Below are 19139 nucleotides of genomic sequence, written 5' to 3'. Positions count from 1 at the left end.
GGTGATTAATGCCGACAGTTGGATGAGGATATGTTTGGAACGGAATCCTTCAAGACTTCACCACACACAGTGTTCTATTGCACACACACAAATGATAAAACGTGTTTCACGGTATTCCAGAAGCAACAGTGTTTCAATCATATGCGCTTTCGATGATCAGCAGTCAGATTAGTCGGTAGTGGCTGCAATACTTCCATTGAATTTCAGGAAAGTCGTTATTTAGTCCGACCTCTCATCCATTCCCACTACTCACACATTCCTTCATGGTGAAAGTATAGCACAACTTTTTTCATGTTGTTGTAATGGTTTTTTGGTATCAAACAAGTGATATTTTCTGCTTCATTAAAAAAAAAAAAAAAAGTATCTTGATGTGTCTTATTTTATTTTTGACAAAAGTTGCAAAAAAAATAGAAACTTTTTAAAAAAGTAAAAATCTCAATTGAGCCTTTACTTAAGTTACACATACACTACCCAAATAATTAAAGTTCTACATGTATCCTAATGTAATTTTACAACAATGCTGGATAGTTTGCAACACCAGAGTAGCTGACTACAGCTGAAGCCACAACATCACCAATTCAAGATGTCCATCTCAAACCTCTGAAGCAGCAGGATGTCGTTTGGTTCCACTTTTAGCCCTTAAGAGGAGCCGTCTCTGTGTTTGGACCTTCATCAAGTGGGAGCTTCTTTGTAGGAGCGAGACGTTGGATGTAACCACGCTGACAAAGAAAAGAAAAAAAGACTCAAACTTACATTTACAAGGGCAGTATGTGAAATTAATTCAGAAAGCCTGGTGACAAATGGCTCAGAACACAGTCCATATATATAACACATACAGTAAACAAGAAGATGGCACTTAATTGTTAAATGATTAAAAACTGCATCACCTCTCAAAAGCTGCACTATTTTCAGCATTCCTTCTTATGAACAATCAAAAACAAAAACTATTAAATGGCTATATTGAAAATACAGATGGTAAATTGATTCAGACTTGGTGCTATAACAGCTCAGGCCACGTGAAAGACATTAACAACTGTAGACCGCAAGCAATAAAAAACTGTTTGCTCTTTGGGTACCCTGCAGGTATAGTAAAGCGCTATATAAATACAGACCATTTACCATTTACCATTTTGGGGCAAAACTGCAAGAATGACTTTGCTAAAGAACATGCCATGAAGCCTAATGATTACTGACAGTATATTCTGTAGTCAAATGAGGCAAAAATAAAATGGATAGACTCAGATGAGTTCTGTCATGTTTGGTGTTAACCTTTTCAGGACTGCCACAGTGAATACGTGTTCCTGACAGTGAAGCACTGAGGTGGGAGTGGGAAGACATGAGGCTGTGTGAGTGCAAAAGGCACCATGAATGCCTGTGGATGCAGCAAAATACTGGCTGGCAAGATGATCAACAGAAGCTTGGCAGACAAAGAATATTCTGATATCAATCCAAAGCACACTGCCAAAATCTCACCTTGTAAAGAAGAACAAGGGAAAAACTATGACCTGGCCGAGTATGCTGCTTGACTTGAATCCAAAAGAATACCTTTGAGGTATTTTTAAAGAGAAAAGTAAAGCAACACAACCGCTCCAACAAAGAGCAGCTAAAAACAAAAAAGTCTGGTTAGAATGACAGAACTTCTCCCCAGAAATTCGGTATCATCCATTTTGAGGAGGATTGACTCTGCTGTTAAACCACAAAGTAATAAAAAATAAAGATCTCAGTGAAGGCATACTGGGTTTTGTTACATTGAATTTCTCCTGAAGAGCGTCTACTTTTGATATAGTATCTAGATTGTTTTCGTCTTTACATAAGACAAGCTATCCCACTGTTCATCTAATAATTCATGCACTCATTGACGGGTGATACAATACTTAAATCATTTCACATTTAAGTGACCCTGCTGTGTACTGCATGTTAAAACCCTGCTATCTGTGCTGCACCTGAATGCTTTCACATCGAGGTAATCAATATTGTGTATTTCACATGCTTTTTGTCTTCTGATTATTCATAATTCAGTAAATCAACTATGCTAAGAGTGAAAAACAGCTTAATTGTTACTGCTAACTTGATTGTGACTATAACATATCAAATTACATTTGACCATTTATACTTTATATTTTTGGAGCTGAATGTTTTATTCAGCGTCATGGAATAACAAGAGTGCATAAAACTTTAGAAATGTGATCAATAAAATGAAGAAATAAGGATTTTGGACCCATGAATACATGAAAAATAGCAGCACTATGCTACAAAAACGTTTTCCCATAACTGGTTCACAACAGTTCTCACAATATTCCCTTTTTTGTCGTTACCTTCCACAACAAGACGACAAAAACTGCCAAGAACAGCAGCAATGCAATGACCGTCAGGAGGATTATCCACCACGCAACTTTGACCAAGAATGCAGTCTTTCTCTCCAGGAACACCGTCAGTTTTACCTGTGGACAAAGAAACCACATGTACACACTAAACACTCAGGAAGATTTGCTCACGTTACACTAACATAAAGTATGATGGTAGCAAATGTTAGTCTAAATTAATAGCATCGTCTAAATCCAAAAGGTAGTTGAATAAATTTACAAATATTTGCCAAAGAAATTAAAAAAAAATCCTTTGCAACACTGATGTTTACCTTTGTCCCAAGATTCTCTGCGTTAAGTCCAATGTTCGCTGGAGAGCCTGTTAGACTCAGAGAAGCATCCACGACAATATCAAGGTAGTTCAAAGAGCTGTAGTCCTAAATGGGAGGAAAACTAAACGAGTGAGTGCTGGAAGGTTTCCACTGACAGAAGCAAAAAGTACTAAAACTAAAGCTGAAAAGATTTCTTGGAAATAAGAACCTAAACCTGCAGGAACAGATGTTTTGGCTACATGGTGGCAGTTAGAAACAAGCTGTGAACACGACATTCACAAACTCTTAACCCCGTTTCATTTGTTACACTTCATTTCTGCTACATTAAATTGCAGCTGAAAATGTGTGAACACGCTCAGTAACAGTGTCTGCTGATTTACTGGTTAATGGTTGTTATTTATTCTAATTTAGATCAGACAGAAGTAAAAATGTACATTTCTACTGGACTTTCTTAAATCGTACTTGGGTCTGGTGATGGGACAAGGAGACTTCACAGCTGACGAATGTCTTTAATCCATAGAATCCCAGGAGCTTTATTTTTTCAGTTTAACTTCATGGTTTTGCAGCTGTAAGTGATTAAATTTGGAAATGTTTTTTAGGTCGACTGAAAACTTTAATAGCCAAGGACTTCAAGGACTAAAATGTGCCTGTGAACTGCAACACCTGTGAGACGATGTAAAACTGATATTTCTTTGTCTATTCATGTTTCCTTTAGTTGCAGGGTTCTCTAGAACCTTAATCTCACCCGAATACAGAGTGAAAACATGGGCAGGAATTTGAACAGCACTTAAGGGCACATTCACATTTGTCCTCGTGCAAGTACACGAGAGAAGCAAACTACTTATAGAAATAACAGTTTTGGGCCCTACTACCTCTCCTCAATCTGACTTTATAGCTGCTAAATGCTCCGTTATGTTCTGCAGTTGGTGGCTAGTTTTGCCAGCCTGCTGTTTGGTGTTGTGCAAATTTCGTATTTTGTGATTCTCTGCGGAAAACATTTGATTGCTGTGGCTTTAAGCAAAACTATGAGAGCAGTGAGAATGAACCCAAACAGTAAAGCTGCTGAACAACTAAACCATGAGCTCGCACTCAATGTAAAGCTTCACAAAGTTGGCCAGAGATTCGAAAGAATAATCGCAACAAGTGACCACTTTAACACTGTCATTTCATACACTGTTAATGATATACAAATATAAGCTATGGGTATTTTAAAGACGTGGATTTCATATAAGAAAACGGCGTTTTACAGAAATGATGCACCTCTGCCAAAGTTGCGTTCCAAAGGTGGGAATGCAGAACCAGGAGTGCAGAACTGTCCAGGCCCAGCAGAGGGCAGCGTATCTCCACACACTGGAGTCCATCAGAGCAGCTCTATCAGTGAGGACATCATGTATTTATGAGACATTTGACTTGAAATTACTGACAGATAAGAAGTTTCCACTTAACTATTCTAACTTTCATGCCATATCCTTTAGTAAAGCAAAAGTGCATCAAAAGAAGCTTCAGTTCACATCAGTGAAAGTAAACTAAAATTTCCTACAGCCACAGTCTCTGACTCCTTAATAATTACTTCTTACCAGTGTTTCGTATTTTCTTCTTGGTAGAAGAAATGCGAGTCCATCAGTAGAGAGGGCTTCATGTTCAGCTTCACGTCTGTGCCTTGATGGAGCCTGCCAGCCCTTCATATCGGACACGATCAGGTTAGAAATATGCACTACATTTCTGGCTTAAGGTTTGTGAACAGCAACAGAAAAGGTGGAGCCTTTAATTACCTTCACATCTTTAAGTGGATTGACCTCGTTTGCAGGTGAGCAGGGGACAGATTGTACACCTTTACTGCTGATGTGAGTCAAGTACAGAATCCACTTTCCTACAGAGTTCTCCTTTGGCCAATAGATGTTCAGTGATGCATTTGCGAAAGATTTTAGTGGTCTGCCCAAATTTGTTATCTGTTCGAGAAACAATACACCGGGTGAAAAAAAATGCATTAAAGTAAACACAATTGTACAATGCCATTTAGCAGACGCTTTTATCCAAAGCGAAGTACATCTGAGAGTAGATACAACACAAGGAAGGAACTAGTCACGAGAAAATAACTTGGATAAGGTCCATGAAACAAGTTCAAGTGTGAAAAAAACAAGTTCAAGTGTGATAATAAATAAATGCAAAATAAGTGCATTTTGTGGTAAGAAAGCAGGAAATATCATCTCACCCTGAATTCAAACTGAATTGAAGTTCCTATTTGATCCAGTGATTTTATGGCACTTTCACCCATCACATTTTCACCAAGTGACACTTGGGAAGGCCTGGCGAGGCTGATGAAGAAACACACACCATTATGTTGTGTTATTAGTAATTCTTAATCTTGGGCTGCATAGTGGCTTGGTGGAACTTTAGCCTTGCAGCTACAAGATCTGCAGTTGGCGTCCCGGCCTTCCCAGGATCTTTCTGCATGGCGTTTGCATGTCATCTCTGTGCATGTGTTGGTTTTCTCCTGGTACTCTGACTTCTTCTCACAGTCCAAAAACATGCTGAGGTTTATTGAAAATTGTTGTTAGGTGTGAATGTTTGTCTGTATATGTAGCCCTGTGATAGATTGGCAACCTGTCCAGGGCGTCTCCTACCTTCACCCTATAAGTTAGCTGGGATGGACTCCATCCCCCTGTGACACCAATGAGGATTAAGTGGTATATAGATAATGGATAGATGGATTTTTATCTTTTTTTTAAATCAAATACTTCCATGCATTTTTAAGGTCAAATTTATTGTAATGTATTTTTAGAATAACAGAACAACAAAACCAGGAGTTATCTCTGTTGAAATGACAAGAAAACAACTAATATTTGCAGAAGGAATGACAAAAACAAGCAGGACGTACCCATAAACTCGCAACTCCAGCTCAAAAACCACTTTGGCCAATGCCTCCACTGGCTGTATGGTCTGTACACTTGTCCTACATCACAAAGACACAACATCTTGATTTCTACTTAATTACAGTCCACAGATTTACAGCTGGTCCTAGTTTCCATTCTGGCCAACATACTTACGTTTCAAGCTGCAGGGTGACGTTGACATTTTTTGTACTCAGCGAGATGCCAGAAGTCGAGAGTAAAACATAAAATGTAACCTGAGGGGAACAAAATAAGCGTCATAGAATGAAAATCTAACATCCACATGGGTGAAACTGCAGATTACTACTCACTTCAGCATCTCTTTTAAATGGATTCCCCAGTTCACAGTTTATTAGTGTTCCTTTGTCGTTGACTGTGCAACTCACTCGTGTTTCCTGGGGATACAAGCAGAAAAACAGACATTACATGAACTTTTTTTTTTTTTTTTTTTTTTTTACCAGTTTTGCTATTAAATGATATTTTATAATAAAACAAACAAACCAAGCTGCTGTGCTGTTTCTATACTTACTGCTGCTTCTGTCTGGACAACAGTTGAGTAACGCAGTGTATCTGGGAGCGTAACGACTGCATGACTCTGGTGTGCATCATCTCCGTCTCTGTTGGTCACAGTGATCTCCAGAGCGATGTCTTCATCAGACGGAGTGATGACTGCATCTCCGTCCTCCCTGGAGATGTGACAGAACTCCACATGAGTATACAGTTTGGGCTGAAGGGGTTAAGTTTCCTTTGAGATATTTTGGTTTACCTGGCAAGTGATTTGAAAACGTCTTGACCATTTTGTGTTTTTTTGGAGCAGAACTTGTACTGCAACTGAAGGTTACTTTGGCAAATGTTGTCGCTGCCACAGCGCTCGTTTATTAACTTAACCTGTAAAAAAAAAAAAGTTTCAATGAGATACAGACAGATATCGTCAGAAACATCTATACATTTGCAGTCAAAATCATTCAATCCTTCATCTGCAAGACTTTGTAGCGATATGAAGAAAATTTAAATGCCCTTGGTAGAGGTTTAATGGTGTGTGTAAGTGATCCTTAAAAATACTAAATTTAAAAAAGCCAAATTTATGTCTCAAATGCTATAATTTTTTTGAGCTTCTTTTGTTCTTTTGACCTTTACAGCCTCAAGTTAACATTTCAAGTAGTTTCTCACAGGTTTATGAATTTTCTTTTCACATTTTAGTTTAATCGTCATGTCCAAAAACCCATTTAAATAAATGTGTTACTCATTTTCAAAGGGTTTCACACCCACAGATACAAGTGCCCACTCCAGGATTGTTCCTGAACCACATTTTGGTTGATCCTTGAATTCACTGTCTTAAGGCGGAATGTTCAGTGATTCCAATCAAAATGTTTCTTTATTTCAAATAATCCATGATGTCAGTCACATAGTCAGCTTTACTGGTTGCTATAGCAACAAAAGTGTTTCTCTTCTCAGACCCCTTCTATTGCCAAATAGATTGATCCATGAGTCTTTGCTATTTCAGTTTTTGTCAATATAGACTCCCAGAACTCTACAGGCTTTTTTTTTTAAAAAAAACAAAACAAAACTTTTATAGTATGCAAGACAACTTTTATGTGTTTTTTGCCATATTTCTTGTTGGCTCATTGTTTGGTGCTCTTCTAATGTTCTTTAAACTTCACAGGTCCTCCTGTAGCTCTTTGGCATAATACTTTTTTTCTTCAGTTGTTTTGAAATGTCTGATGCTACCATGTCTCTTGGAAAACAATAAAATATTCTTTCCGTTACCCTCAGTTTTTCCAAATAGAGTTTCCAAAGAGCTTGATTGCATTTTCCAACAATTTTTCTAGCTGACATACTGGGAAGTAATTTAAAGGTGCTGGCATTGCTGTATTACAACAATATCTGGATATAATTTCATATTTTTATTATCATTTTATCACTCAGCTCATACAAGTATACTTTGTAATTCTGGCTGATAAGAAAATCTTCATTTTGTAAATTCTTACATACTCAACAGGGTAAAACATTTTGGATTTCCACTACAGACGGACACATTTGTACCTCTGAGATAGTAGTGTTCTTCTGGTAGAGGTTGAGGACAGGAGTGAGGTCGGACTGATCTACACTCGTCATGGTTGTCTCACTGGAGCTAAGCAGAGACACAGAGACAGAGATGGGGATCCTACTCAGTTTGTCTTTGATGTCCCGCTAAAACACAAAGAAAAAGAAAAGGTCAGTGTTTTACCAACCATAAAACCATGTATTATTGCTACCAACTTTCCCAACACAACATTTGTCTGTGACTAACTTTTTGTTAATGAGGTTATAATGATTTAAAACAGATCTTTGAGAAAAAAAACAAAATAAAGCAAAAAAAAAATTATATGTCTGACATTCATGTGATTGGTTCTGGTACCAGTTTTCATAAAATTACTTGAAACACGAAGACTCATTTCACCATCATATCCACTCAATGCAAGTTCAAATACTGAAATGCAAAAACATAATTTTTATATTTTGTTTCTCATAAAATAAGACTCTGACTGGCACCATAGTCTACATCTTTAAAGCTCTTACTAGTGCCAATTACAAAAAAACAAACAATCTGTCACTTGGGGTGAAAAAATTAAGGTTTTATAGTTGATGGAATATTAGGATTTAAAAAAAAAAAAAAAATTTGACCAAATTTGCCCCATTATACAACTGGGTTTGTATTGTTCTATAAAAGAAGGATGGCCTGTTAAAGATCACAAGGCTGCAAAATTTTAGGACTCTACGTAGCTAGATTATTTCTCAAGTTATGGCGCTTCAAACATTGAAGAAAACGCTGTAAAAATTGAGTTTCATTTTCACTCAAACAATACCCGAAGTTGCATCTTAATGCTGGTACAGATTTCTCTGCCTTGTCCTGGTAGCTCCAGTTTCCCTTGAGATGACAGCAGAATGTCGACTCTGGGCCTCGTTTTTCTGCTCACAGAATCAGCCTCAAAGGTGTAACTGAGCACTGTGAAGTATATATACAAGTTTATGATTACTGCTATGGAGCACCACTAGAGGCCATTGATATACTAGAATACTGCTAAACATGGGGATAGAGGCCCTCTGTTACATATCTGTATTATCTATTTACATACATGTACTACTACTTGCTCTTACTGCCACTACTTTAGCAGCTTCTGGTAAAATGACTGCAAAAACTACATTTAAGTTTGTGTTACACATCACTTAACTATAAAGGAGAGAAAAACCTTAAACAGATTCAGTGTAAAGAATACTGAACTGGCAGTAAGGAAACTTACTCAGTTTATAGTTGAACGTTGCTCTGTGTGCCGTGTAAGTGAAGCACGCCTGACCTGAAAGATCACTTGACATATAGACAAGGTGGATTAAAAAACAAACAAACATGCCAATGGATCATTTTCTTATTTGTGGCTTCGCACATCCTACCACATCCGTTTATCACACCCTCCCCTTTCAATGTTGATCTCATTTGGTGTTATAATAAAAGAGGTGCTGACACTGACTACGGGCCTCGCTCTGTAACAGAGGAAACATAAATCACAGTGGACAAAAATGAGAATCAGTGGTTAAAAAAAAAAACACGAAACAGGAAAAACAAACATGCAGTGATTTGTGAGAACTGTACATAAATGAGCTACTTCATATATGGATATACTATATGCATACTTTAAAATAGAAAAACAGGATAAAAAAGATAATCAAGAAACCAGGTCATCACCAAATCAGGAAAAACAAAACTATAAAATGTGATATCCTTTTCAAAAAAATGCTGATTTTGGGGGTCAATATATGAAGTTACATGAGGTTATGTTTGAGTCAACTTCCATACACTGACAGTATAATATCAGTATTTATTAAAACAACTCCAACAGAATTAGGCAGTTTCAGCAATGCAGCAACCCCTTCAAATATCTGGATTTTTTTCTAAGCTTTAAAAGTTCATGCTGTAACTATAACATTACCTGAACACAAAATAGAGTCTGACAGAGATCCTACAGCCACATCAGGGTACTGATTGTCATCCACGTCCAAGTTCCCGGTCAGAGAATATCCAAACAGTTTCATTGTTTTGGATCCTGATGAGAGTATCTGAAGAAAAAAAAGAAAGAAAATGCAACTCCAAAGTCTTGTTTTGCAGCCTAAATATTTCCAATCACTCACCTGTGCTGGATTTGTGTTTATGCGACCTGATGAACCATAGAAAAGGAAAACTCGACCAGATCTGTCGTATGGAGCACCAACAGCAATATCTGGCAGCAAAGGTGAACAATAATGAGATAAAGTTGAGTAACAAAAATCAGAGGCAGCAGTTTAGTGCAGCAAACAAAGTCCTAATTGGAATAAAACTGCAAATATGCCTTTTTGGGATTTAAAAGTTTCAAAACATAACAATTACATGACGGTATGTAGCATTTATGTGTCTCTTTTCCCTTCTGATGTTTTTCTAAAACTACTAAAGCTTTGAGAAAAAATACAACGTCCTTCTCGTAATAAATTAAAACTCTTGCTTTACTCAAGAGTGAGTTTATTGCATGTTAGTGTTCCATTACTCAGAGCTTTTGGCTACTATGGCCTTAATGGGTCTGGTATGGCCGGTAGCTTATGTTGGCTAATCCTGTCCAATATAAACTACATATGGATGCAGCTTTATAGCCAACAATTTCTATTTCAAATCATTGAGGGCTCTCTGCTCGAACATGTTTGATTTCATTTTTTTTGTGCTTTTAAATTTGAGGTTATGTTAGGAGGGTGTAGGGATAACCTCTCAGGAACATTAAAACATAAAAGCCTGCAAGTGTCACTGTAATTTCTCCTCATATTGATTCAGAAATTGAATTTGGGGTACAAATTTTGAAAAGCAATTTGAAACCATTATGAAAAGTTACATCTTTGAACTGACTCAGCAAAAAAAAAAAAAAAAAAAAAAAAAAAAAAAAAAAAAAAAAAAATCGATCAAGCAGAATTAAACCAGTTTTATTTTCCTCACCTCATGTAGTTGCAAGTCACAAAACAAAACATGTAGAATCCTTTTTAAGATGAAAAACTTGCTCATAAATACATACGGCATATATAAGTATGTTTTTGCTAAACTTTTGTAACTGAATGAGCAGGGATGACAGGTTGTACCACAAAAAGAAAAATATTGTGAGATAGTCTAATCTAAACAGAACAGGCTTCTGGAATTTTAAGAATATTTTTTAAATGTTGAATAATTCCTGAGAAATTGTCATCGGAACATCTCAGCAAGTATTTGAGATATTAGACAAAAAATAAATAAATCAGACCTCTTTAAATATATCTATATTTTATGCTGTAAAATCTTTAGGTAAATCAGAGATGATCAGGCAGAATGCATTTGACAATTTGACCCATGAACTACTTGTTAGGATAAATCCGGTCAGTGAATCATCACAGGTTGAAGTTAAAATCTATACATTTGGTCTATTTCAGATTCAGATCCCCTTAAGTCACATAAACTGCATCCCCTCAGAACTGTTCACCGTCAGATCAGTTGTTAATTTCAGTAAAGGTGGTTGAATATTTATATATTGGTTGAAAAATGACTGTATTGCTGTAAAAGATTTTTATAAAATTTCCATTGAATCACAAATGGCCCTTAGTGATGAATCCAGCTGTTACTGTGGAACCTCTGGACTCGTCTTGAACATGTCCAGGAGTTAAATTGATTTGTGAGGAGGGGGTTTCTTATACTGTCACATTAGCGCTCGTAGATCAGACTGCAGACACTATAAAATGGGAAATATTTCAACAGTAGAAAGTAGTTCTCATTAAGACTGTTCACATTGTGTTCTAGGGATTGTTCAGATTGACATGAAGACCTTTTCTGGAAAGACTTATTGCAGCTGAGTTGTCTCAGTGCTAGTTAGTAATGTGTTGTATCTGCAGCACAAATAAATCCCATTTACCTTCACTGAATATGACTTTTCATGATCACATCTCAAACTAAACTTGACTTTCTAAATAACCAGATTCCTTGACTGCTAAATATGTTAAGCTGTCATTTGAACATGATTTTTAGAAGCAAGATACTAAAAAGCCCCAACCTTCATAACCGTCTTGATTGACGTCTCCTATATTTTCCACTGCAAGACCAAACATGGAATCTTTCTGTCCAAGAAGTTTGACTGGAACAATCTTCTCCCAGTTTTTTCCCTTGTTGTTGATGTAGAGAAAGACTGCTCCTCCAACCACGCCATCTTTAACAAAGTACTGTGGTGCTCCAACGGCAAGGTCCTCCCATCTGCACACACAGCAACAGCAAGTAAAATTAATGTAATAAATAGGGATCCAGCGGAGTACGTCAGATTATATGATGCAGATTGTGTACCTTTATGTAAAAGTCACAGATTCAGCATGACAAACCACTGTTACTGTGCACGGTGGCTACACAAGGGAGGTAAAGTTCATTCCATGAACAAATCAAAAGAGAACATGAAGAAAGACTCAGTAACATTATTAGATTAAGTTTTGTTTAGATGAATTTATGTTATTAAGGCCCTGATAACATAGCTTAAAATCTAAAATGATCGCAGAGGAGGAAAGCTCATGGCTTAAACTGCAAACTGGCTCTAAGATGACTTTTTTTTTGTAATTCTGCTATTAGGTTTGGTTATTTTCTATGAGTAAATGACCACAAATAAATATGCTACACAGAAAGGTATGGAGTCACAGCAACATTATAAAGACAGAATAAGAATCATTAAATCTTCAGCTACTCTTTGAAATCTGACTCTTCATTATAGACTTTGAACCAAAACGCTGTCAAATGCAGATTTTTTAAATGTCTACACTCATGAAAGTCACAAAGGAAACATCTATGGACATCATTTTAAACATAAGATAAGACCAAAAAAAAGTCAGAAACAGCAATTATGACATTTTTCAGACAGTGACCAATATACTCAAGTTTACCTACTGAAGCCATACAAAAGCAAATTAAATACTTGGAACAAACATCTCAGGTAAAGTTTTCACAGTAGGGGCAAGACCGATTTGTGGCACTGGCAGCTAGCAGTGACACTTTTTGTGGATGCCACAGTTAATGCCACTGTTTGGACGAGATGCCACCGCCGCAGCGGCATTTCCAGTGGCCTCTGGAGATGCCAGCAGAGATTCCGCGGTTAATGCCACTGTTTAGGGAACATGTCACGGTTAATACCAGTACTTTTACCGCTGTTTGGGCGAGATGCCATGGTTTATTCCGCTGTCTGAGGGAGATGCCACCAGGGGTGAAAGTAAGCCGGGACGGTCCGGAACTGCGTACTGGCAAAAGATCTGGTGGCGGAACGCAGTTCCGTGAAAAGATCTGCTGGCGGTACGCCGCTCTTCCACCGTTACCTATGGGTACGCCGGTACGCCGCCCGGCCTGTCTGCTATCCATAGATATCGACCGGAGTTCACTCAGCAGTACGTGAGTGCGCATGCGTGTCTACTTCCGTAACACAGCGATTGTTATGGTCAGTAGCAGCCAATAGCAAATAGGTGCGCTTGATTTATTGCACTGGGGCAAGCAATAAATTACACCTGAAATTCCACACGTTCTTCTGATTGGCTGAAAAACTTTCAACAGGATTTACAATGGTTAGCATCGACGAAATGGGGTAAAAGTAAGCCGGAACGGTCCGGAAATATTACTAATAGTTCCGGCAAGAATTTAAAACTACTTTCACCCCTGGGTAAAAGTTACTGGTATTAACCGTGGCATGTTCCCTAAACAGTGGCATTAACCGTGGCATCTCTGCTGGCATCTCCAGAGGCCACTGGAAATGCCGCTGCGGCAGTGGCATCTCGTCCAAACAGTGGCATTAACCGTGGCACCGCGGCGGTGCCACAAAAAGTGTCACTGCACAGTGGCATTAACCGTGGCATCCGGCGTGGTGCCACAAAAAGTGTCACTGCACAGTGGCATTAACCGTGGCACCGCGGCGGTGCCACAAAAAGTGTCACTGCTCGCTGCCAGTGCCACAAATCGGACCTGCTGTCTCTCAGTTTCAATGGCTCTAAACTGAACCTACCCATCACCGTCGAGGTCCACCACTGCCACATCATATCCAAAGGAGGAGACCAGGCCCGGCCCGGAGATAACCAGCTCCACAGACAGATTTCGCTGAGCCTTGGGGTCGGCCTTCAGAAACGCCACCTGACCACTGTAACCTCCCCGAGGGGCTCCGGATACGATCGTCAGCTCACTCTTACTGAGGAGAGCGAATCCAGAGTCGAGAGAGAATCCTGGATGACACGAAATCAAGTTGCAGTTTGTAATGACATAAAAATAAAGTTGTATTAATCATTACAGATGAAAAATCACATCCTCATTTTAATTCTACTTCTTCTTCTTCGCATTTTTGATTTGGCCAAAGTTTTACGTCGGATGCCCTTCCTGCCACAACCCTCTGTATTTATCCGGGCTTGGGACCGGCACAATAAGACACTGGCTTGTGTCCCCTTGCGGCTACATTACTTATTGTTTACTAATAAATCAAATCAAAATTATTATAATTTAACCCTCTGAAGCCTTAAACCCACTGGTGGGTTTGACTGTCATTAAAAAAGGTTTAAATTATATTATCAGAGCCAGAAAGAACAAACAGAAAGATAAAAAAAAAAACAACTTTGAAAGTCCTTGAATAACTCATGTGTGACGTGTTTTATAATTGTGATATTACTTTAAAATGTCGTTATTCTGTGTCTCCTCTAAAAATTTGCTCAATGATATTAAGCTAGGGTTAAAAAAAACAAATAGAAAGTTTTATTTTATTTTTTTTAACCCTACTTTTCAGCACAACCAGGGAGCCCTGACTGAGTTAACTGATAAAAATTCTAAGAATTTTTGGCAGAACTGGAGGCAGTGTTCACACAGAGCAGGTAGGAGACAAAAGCTAGCTTTAAAAAAGTAAATGGTAAAATATTTTCAGGATGTACAGACATTATTATTTCAGCTTTGGTAGCTTATGTGGCACTTGTACACACGTGGACAAAATTGTTGGTACCCCTCAGTTAAAGAAGGAAAAACCCACAATTCTCACTGAAATCACTTGAAACTCACAAAAGTAACAATAAATAAAAATTTATTGAAAATTAAATAATCAAAAACAGCCATTACTTTTGAATTGTTGATTAACATAATTATTTTAAAAAACAAACCAATGAAACAGGCCTGGACAAAAATGATGGTACCTCTATAAAAGATTGAAAACTATTTGACCAGAGTGACATGATTAACTCAGGTGTGTCATTTAATTGACATCACAGGTGTTTCCAAACTCATAATCAGTCAGTCTGCCTATTTAAAGGGAGACAAGTAGTCACCCTGCTGTTTGGTGAAAAGGTGTGTACCACACTGAACATGGACAACAGAAAGCGAAGGAGAGAATTGTCCCAGGACATCCGAAAAAAAATTATAGACAAACATCTTAAAGGTAAAGGCTATAAGACCATCTCTAAACAGCTTGAAGTTCCTGTGACAACAGTGGCTCATATTATTCAGAAGTTCAAGACCCACGGGACAGTAGCCAACCTCCCTGGACGTGGCCGCAAGAGGAAAATTGATGACAAATTGAAGAGACGGATCGTTGGAATTGTATCCAAAGAGCCCAGAGCAACCTCCAAAGCAATTAAAGGTGAACTCCAAGGCCAAGGTACATCAGTGTCAGATCGCACCATTCGTCGTTGTTTGAGCCAAAGTGGACTTCATGGGAGACGACCAAGGAGGACACCACTGCTGAAAAAAACTCATAAAAAAGCCAGACTGGAATTTGCAAAAATGCATGTTGACAAGCCACAAAGCTTCTGGGAGAATGTCCTTTGGACAGATGAGACCAAACTGGAGCTTTTTGGTAAGGCACATCAACTCTATGTTCATAGACTCAAAAACCAAGCATACGAAGAAAAGAACACTGTCCCTACGGTGAAACATGGAGGAGGCTCAGTAATGTTTTGGGGCTGCTTTGCTGCATCTGGCACAGGGTGTCTTGAAAGTGTGCAAGGTACGATGAAATCTGAAGACTATCAAGGCATTCTGGAGAGAAATGTGCTGCCTAGTGTCAGAAAGCTTGGTCTCAGTCGCAGGTCATGGGTCTTCCAACAGGACAACGATCCAAAACACACAGCCAAAAACACCCAAGAATGGCTGAGAGAAAAGCGTTGGACTATTCTAAAGTGGCCTTCTATGAGCCCAGATCTGAATCCCATTGAACATATGTGGAAGGAGCTGAAACATGCCATTTGGAGAAGACACCCATCAAACCTGAGACAACTGGAGCTGTTTGCTCATGAGGAGTGGGCCAAAATACCTGTTGACAGCTGCAGAACGCTCATTGACAAATACAGAAATCGTTTAATTGCAGTGATTGCCTCAAAAGGTTGTGCAACAAAATATTAAGTTATGGGTACCATCATTTTTGTCCAGCCCTATTTCATTAGTTTGTTTTTTTTAAATAATTATGTTAATCAACAATTCAAAAGTAATGGCTGATTTTGATTATTTAATTTTCAATAAATTTTTATTTATTGTTACTTTTGTGAGTTTCAAGTGATTTCAGTGAGAATTGTGGGTTTTTCCTTCTTTAACTGAGGGGTACCAACAATTTTGTCCACGTGTGTATATGTTGATGGCAGATTTTTCCAATTTTTGTAAAATAAATAATCAAAGAAATGCAACTTTTATATTGTTGATATAACTTCTCATAACATTTGTCTACTGCACAGGTATTTTATAGTTCTCCCTATCTCTAACAATGGTTGTTACAAGATTTTAACAAAATAACACAGTCAATAGAAATATGACAGGGGCCAAATATACGCAGGAACTGTTTTGCTTGCTTGCTTGTTTAAAAGGGTTAATTAGCCATTTGATTTATGAAACAAGGTGAAACTACAAAACTCAAAACTGACTCTGAGCAGAGAATAAACTGACCCAGGTAGCTGCTTCTCTGGAAAGGGATGAGCTTCGGGTTGAACTGGTCTCCGTCTCCGGTCTCACGACTGTCTTCACTGTTCATATCCAGGTTGTCCAAGGGCTCCATTCGTACAATTCCTTTGAGCAGCAGCATGCGAGAACATACAACAACATGAAACATTTTAGGTTGGAAAATAAACATAATTTAATGTTTTAACATGTAAAAAGAATCAAAATGAAGGTCACTATGGGCCAAAATGATCAAGAGATGAGTGAAAAAACAAGGATTTAATGAGGGAATATATATACACACACGCACACATATATATATATATATATGTATGTATAAATAATTTTTATCTACCATTATGCTTTTCATTACCACGTGTCACATATATATTTGTAAAAGAATAAAGGATTGGTGATATTTTTTGGCAACAAATCCCATGGAAAAAAAAAATCAAAATTATGAACAAATGGATTCTTCTAATAGTATGACAAAGTATGCATTAATCTTCAATTATAAGTAGTCCCAACAAAACAAATACATTGTCCTGTTTGAATACTGTTAAAGCTGGCAGATGTTTAAGAACATTTTGCAGCTTTAGAAAACAGTCTTTAGTCCTGTCTTGGCAACATACAATATCACCAACACTGTCTTTAAGATTTTACACGTGAAAGTGCATTTTACACAATTTAAAACCTTGAATATGTCTGTTCCTCAAAATGCATTAAAGGCAGCCTAAACCTAATTATTTTGTCTGCCACTAATTGTAAAAATCCGTGTGTCTTTCCTGCAGGGTTGTATTTTACCTCTCCACTGATAAGCTCCAGGTGCTCCAAATATCAGGGATCTGTTGTCTTTGGCAAAAGATGCTCCGTGGCCCTGTTGGCAGTACGCAAACCACTCCTGGTCTTTTTGACGTCTTGTTAGATGTTCATTATCGCAAACTACCCTTCGCCACTTCCTGTCTTCCTTCCCGACCTGCAGATCGTCACGTAAGAGGTAACACTGACCCGTTAGCAGGTGAGGGATTTGAGGGCTCGGACTCGGGATCCACTGCTGATATCGATGCGCACAAGACTGAAAAGGAAGGATGATACATTGACAAAAGCTGTGGATTGCTTTTTAAATGCATTTCTTGAAAATATGGAGGGCTTTTCCTTACCATTACATTTTTACCAGGACCTTGACTTGTGACTCGAACCCCCATCCACTGGTTGTTTATTCCCCTGCTGTCGAGGAACTCTAAAACATCAACAAGATAAACTGACTGTGTCGCTGCAATAGTGGTAAAATTACATTCAGAAACACCAGATTATAAAATTACTATTCAGAAATACTTTAAAATGCTTGAATACCTAATGTACAAAATGCCAAATAATGCCAAGTGACTGATAAATGAACATGCATTGTTATATTATTAGTGATGTATCTAAACAACATTTTATTGTTGTAGCTGGTTGAAGTGAAGCTAATTTTAACTACTTTACCTACAGTTTGGTAGTTTAGCCTAATGTTTGCATTCTAGAGGGGTGGGCCACTCCTAAAAGTCATAAATCTGAGGGCATGTAAGATGAATAATGGCAAGGAAGGAAAAAGCTAAGCGTTTCAACACAAATTGGCATTAGTTTTTTTCCCATAACTTTTGCATTTTTGTGAAATAACATTTATTTGAAATGCTATATAAGAACAGAAAAATTTGAATACAGAGATATCTGATAAAAGACCCTGGGAATACACTCAATTTCTATTGTAGTAAAAGGATTACCACCCATTAAACACACAACAAGAGCTAATAAAGCTTTAGGTAAACAAACCTTCGTCATCGAACTCAATTGGCTGACAGTGCTCAGATGTTGAAGCCAGATCACACTGATAAACAACGCCTGTAACATTCACCTGGCTCTGATGTGTGGCACGTGGAGCTCCTACCAGCAACCTGATGGGGGGGAGGAAAAAAAAAAACACGTGATAAGACAAAAATTTCAATCAAACTAAAACATCGATTGCTGTCACTTACAGGTTCTTTCTGGCAGGATTCAGCTGCTGGTGGAAAGCAACAGAAAATCCAAACAGGCTGCCTGGATCTCCACTTCTCTGCAGTACATTCTGGGTGTCCAGGTTGAAAGGTGCAACGTGAGGGTTGTGAAAATGCCAGACAATCCACAGACACGCCAAGTGCCACTGCCTTGCCATGGTTTTCTGCTTAAAAAAATGAAAAATCTGCTCGTTCTCACAGTGTGCTCTCGGACAGCACAGAGGAAGTGTAAAGCCTCATAGGAAAGAGGTTGGTCTGAGCAGGTGCTGAGCGGTTGACTGTGGACGCAGACAAACAAGGTGTGGCGGCAAGACATTTATCTTTACGGTGACAATGCTGCACTGTTCAGCTTTATGGCTGATAAAGTCAGTTAATATTAACCACTTTTTGTCCTGATGAAAGCTAAATGAGAGACACACCCACTGAGCAAAAGTCTTCTCGGCTGGGATTGTGCCAATATTTAAAATATTTGAGTTCATCTTGCTCCTTTCACTGACTCTACAGAAAACAATAAAAGGAGTAAATAGAGCTTTAGATCTGAGAATGTTTGCTTGTTGCTCCTCTGATAGGTTTGCTGGCCACACTGGACCTTGCAGCTGAACACATTGTAAAATTAGTAAAACGTAAAAATATCTCAGTGGTTTAGACAC

General features: G+C 38.2%; 1 protein-coding gene across 1 annotated transcript; it reads right to left on the bottom strand.

Moving 5' to 3' along the window:
* Positions 1-449: 449 nt before the first annotated feature.
* LOC110963370 (integrin alpha-6-like) lies at positions 450-18647 on the bottom strand. The gene is made up of 26 exons (XM_051954455.1): positions 18472-18647; positions 18269-18390; positions 17617-17696; positions 17261-17531; positions 16466-16585; positions 13566-13779; positions 11595-11791; positions 9691-9779; positions 9500-9618; positions 9351-9359; positions 8956-9045; positions 8808-8872; positions 8373-8512; positions 7570-7716; positions 6293-6414; positions 6056-6212; positions 5838-5921; positions 5683-5762; positions 5514-5588; positions 4848-4950; positions 4408-4584; positions 4213-4314; positions 3896-4006; positions 2636-2740; positions 2316-2441; positions 450-719 (listed from the first exon to the last, which is right to left on the bottom strand). Exons 1-26 carry the CDS (start codon positions 18645-18647, stop codon positions 633-635), a joined length of 3168 nt encoding a protein of 1055 aa, XP_051810415.1. The 3' UTR covers positions 450-632.
* Between the last annotated feature and the right edge of the window lie 492 nt (positions 18648-19139).

Source organism: Acanthochromis polyacanthus, chromosome 10 (genome assembly GCF_021347895.1).
Source record: "Acanthochromis polyacanthus isolate Apoly-LR-REF ecotype Palm Island chromosome 10, KAUST_Apoly_ChrSc, whole genome shotgun sequence".
Lineage (NCBI taxonomy): Eukaryota > Metazoa > Chordata > Actinopteri > Pomacentridae > Acanthochromis > Acanthochromis polyacanthus.
This window is presented reverse-complemented; position numbering and strand designations above follow the sequence as displayed.

Excerpts from the sequence above, each read along its gene's own strand:
- LOC110963370 (XM_051954455.1), bottom strand. The coding sequence starts at position 18,647 with ATGGCAAGGCAGTGGCACTTGGCGTGTCTGTGGATTGTCTGGCATTTT. Across the intron at positions 18,391-18,471 it reads AATCCTGCCAGAAAGAACCT|GTTGCTGGTAGGAGCTCCAC; the intron begins GTAAGTGACAGC and ends CCCCCCCATCAG. Across the intron at positions 4,315-4,407 it reads ATCCACTTAAAGATGTGAAG|GGCTGGCAGGCTCCATCAAG; the intron begins GTAATTAAAGGC and ends TCCGATATGAAG.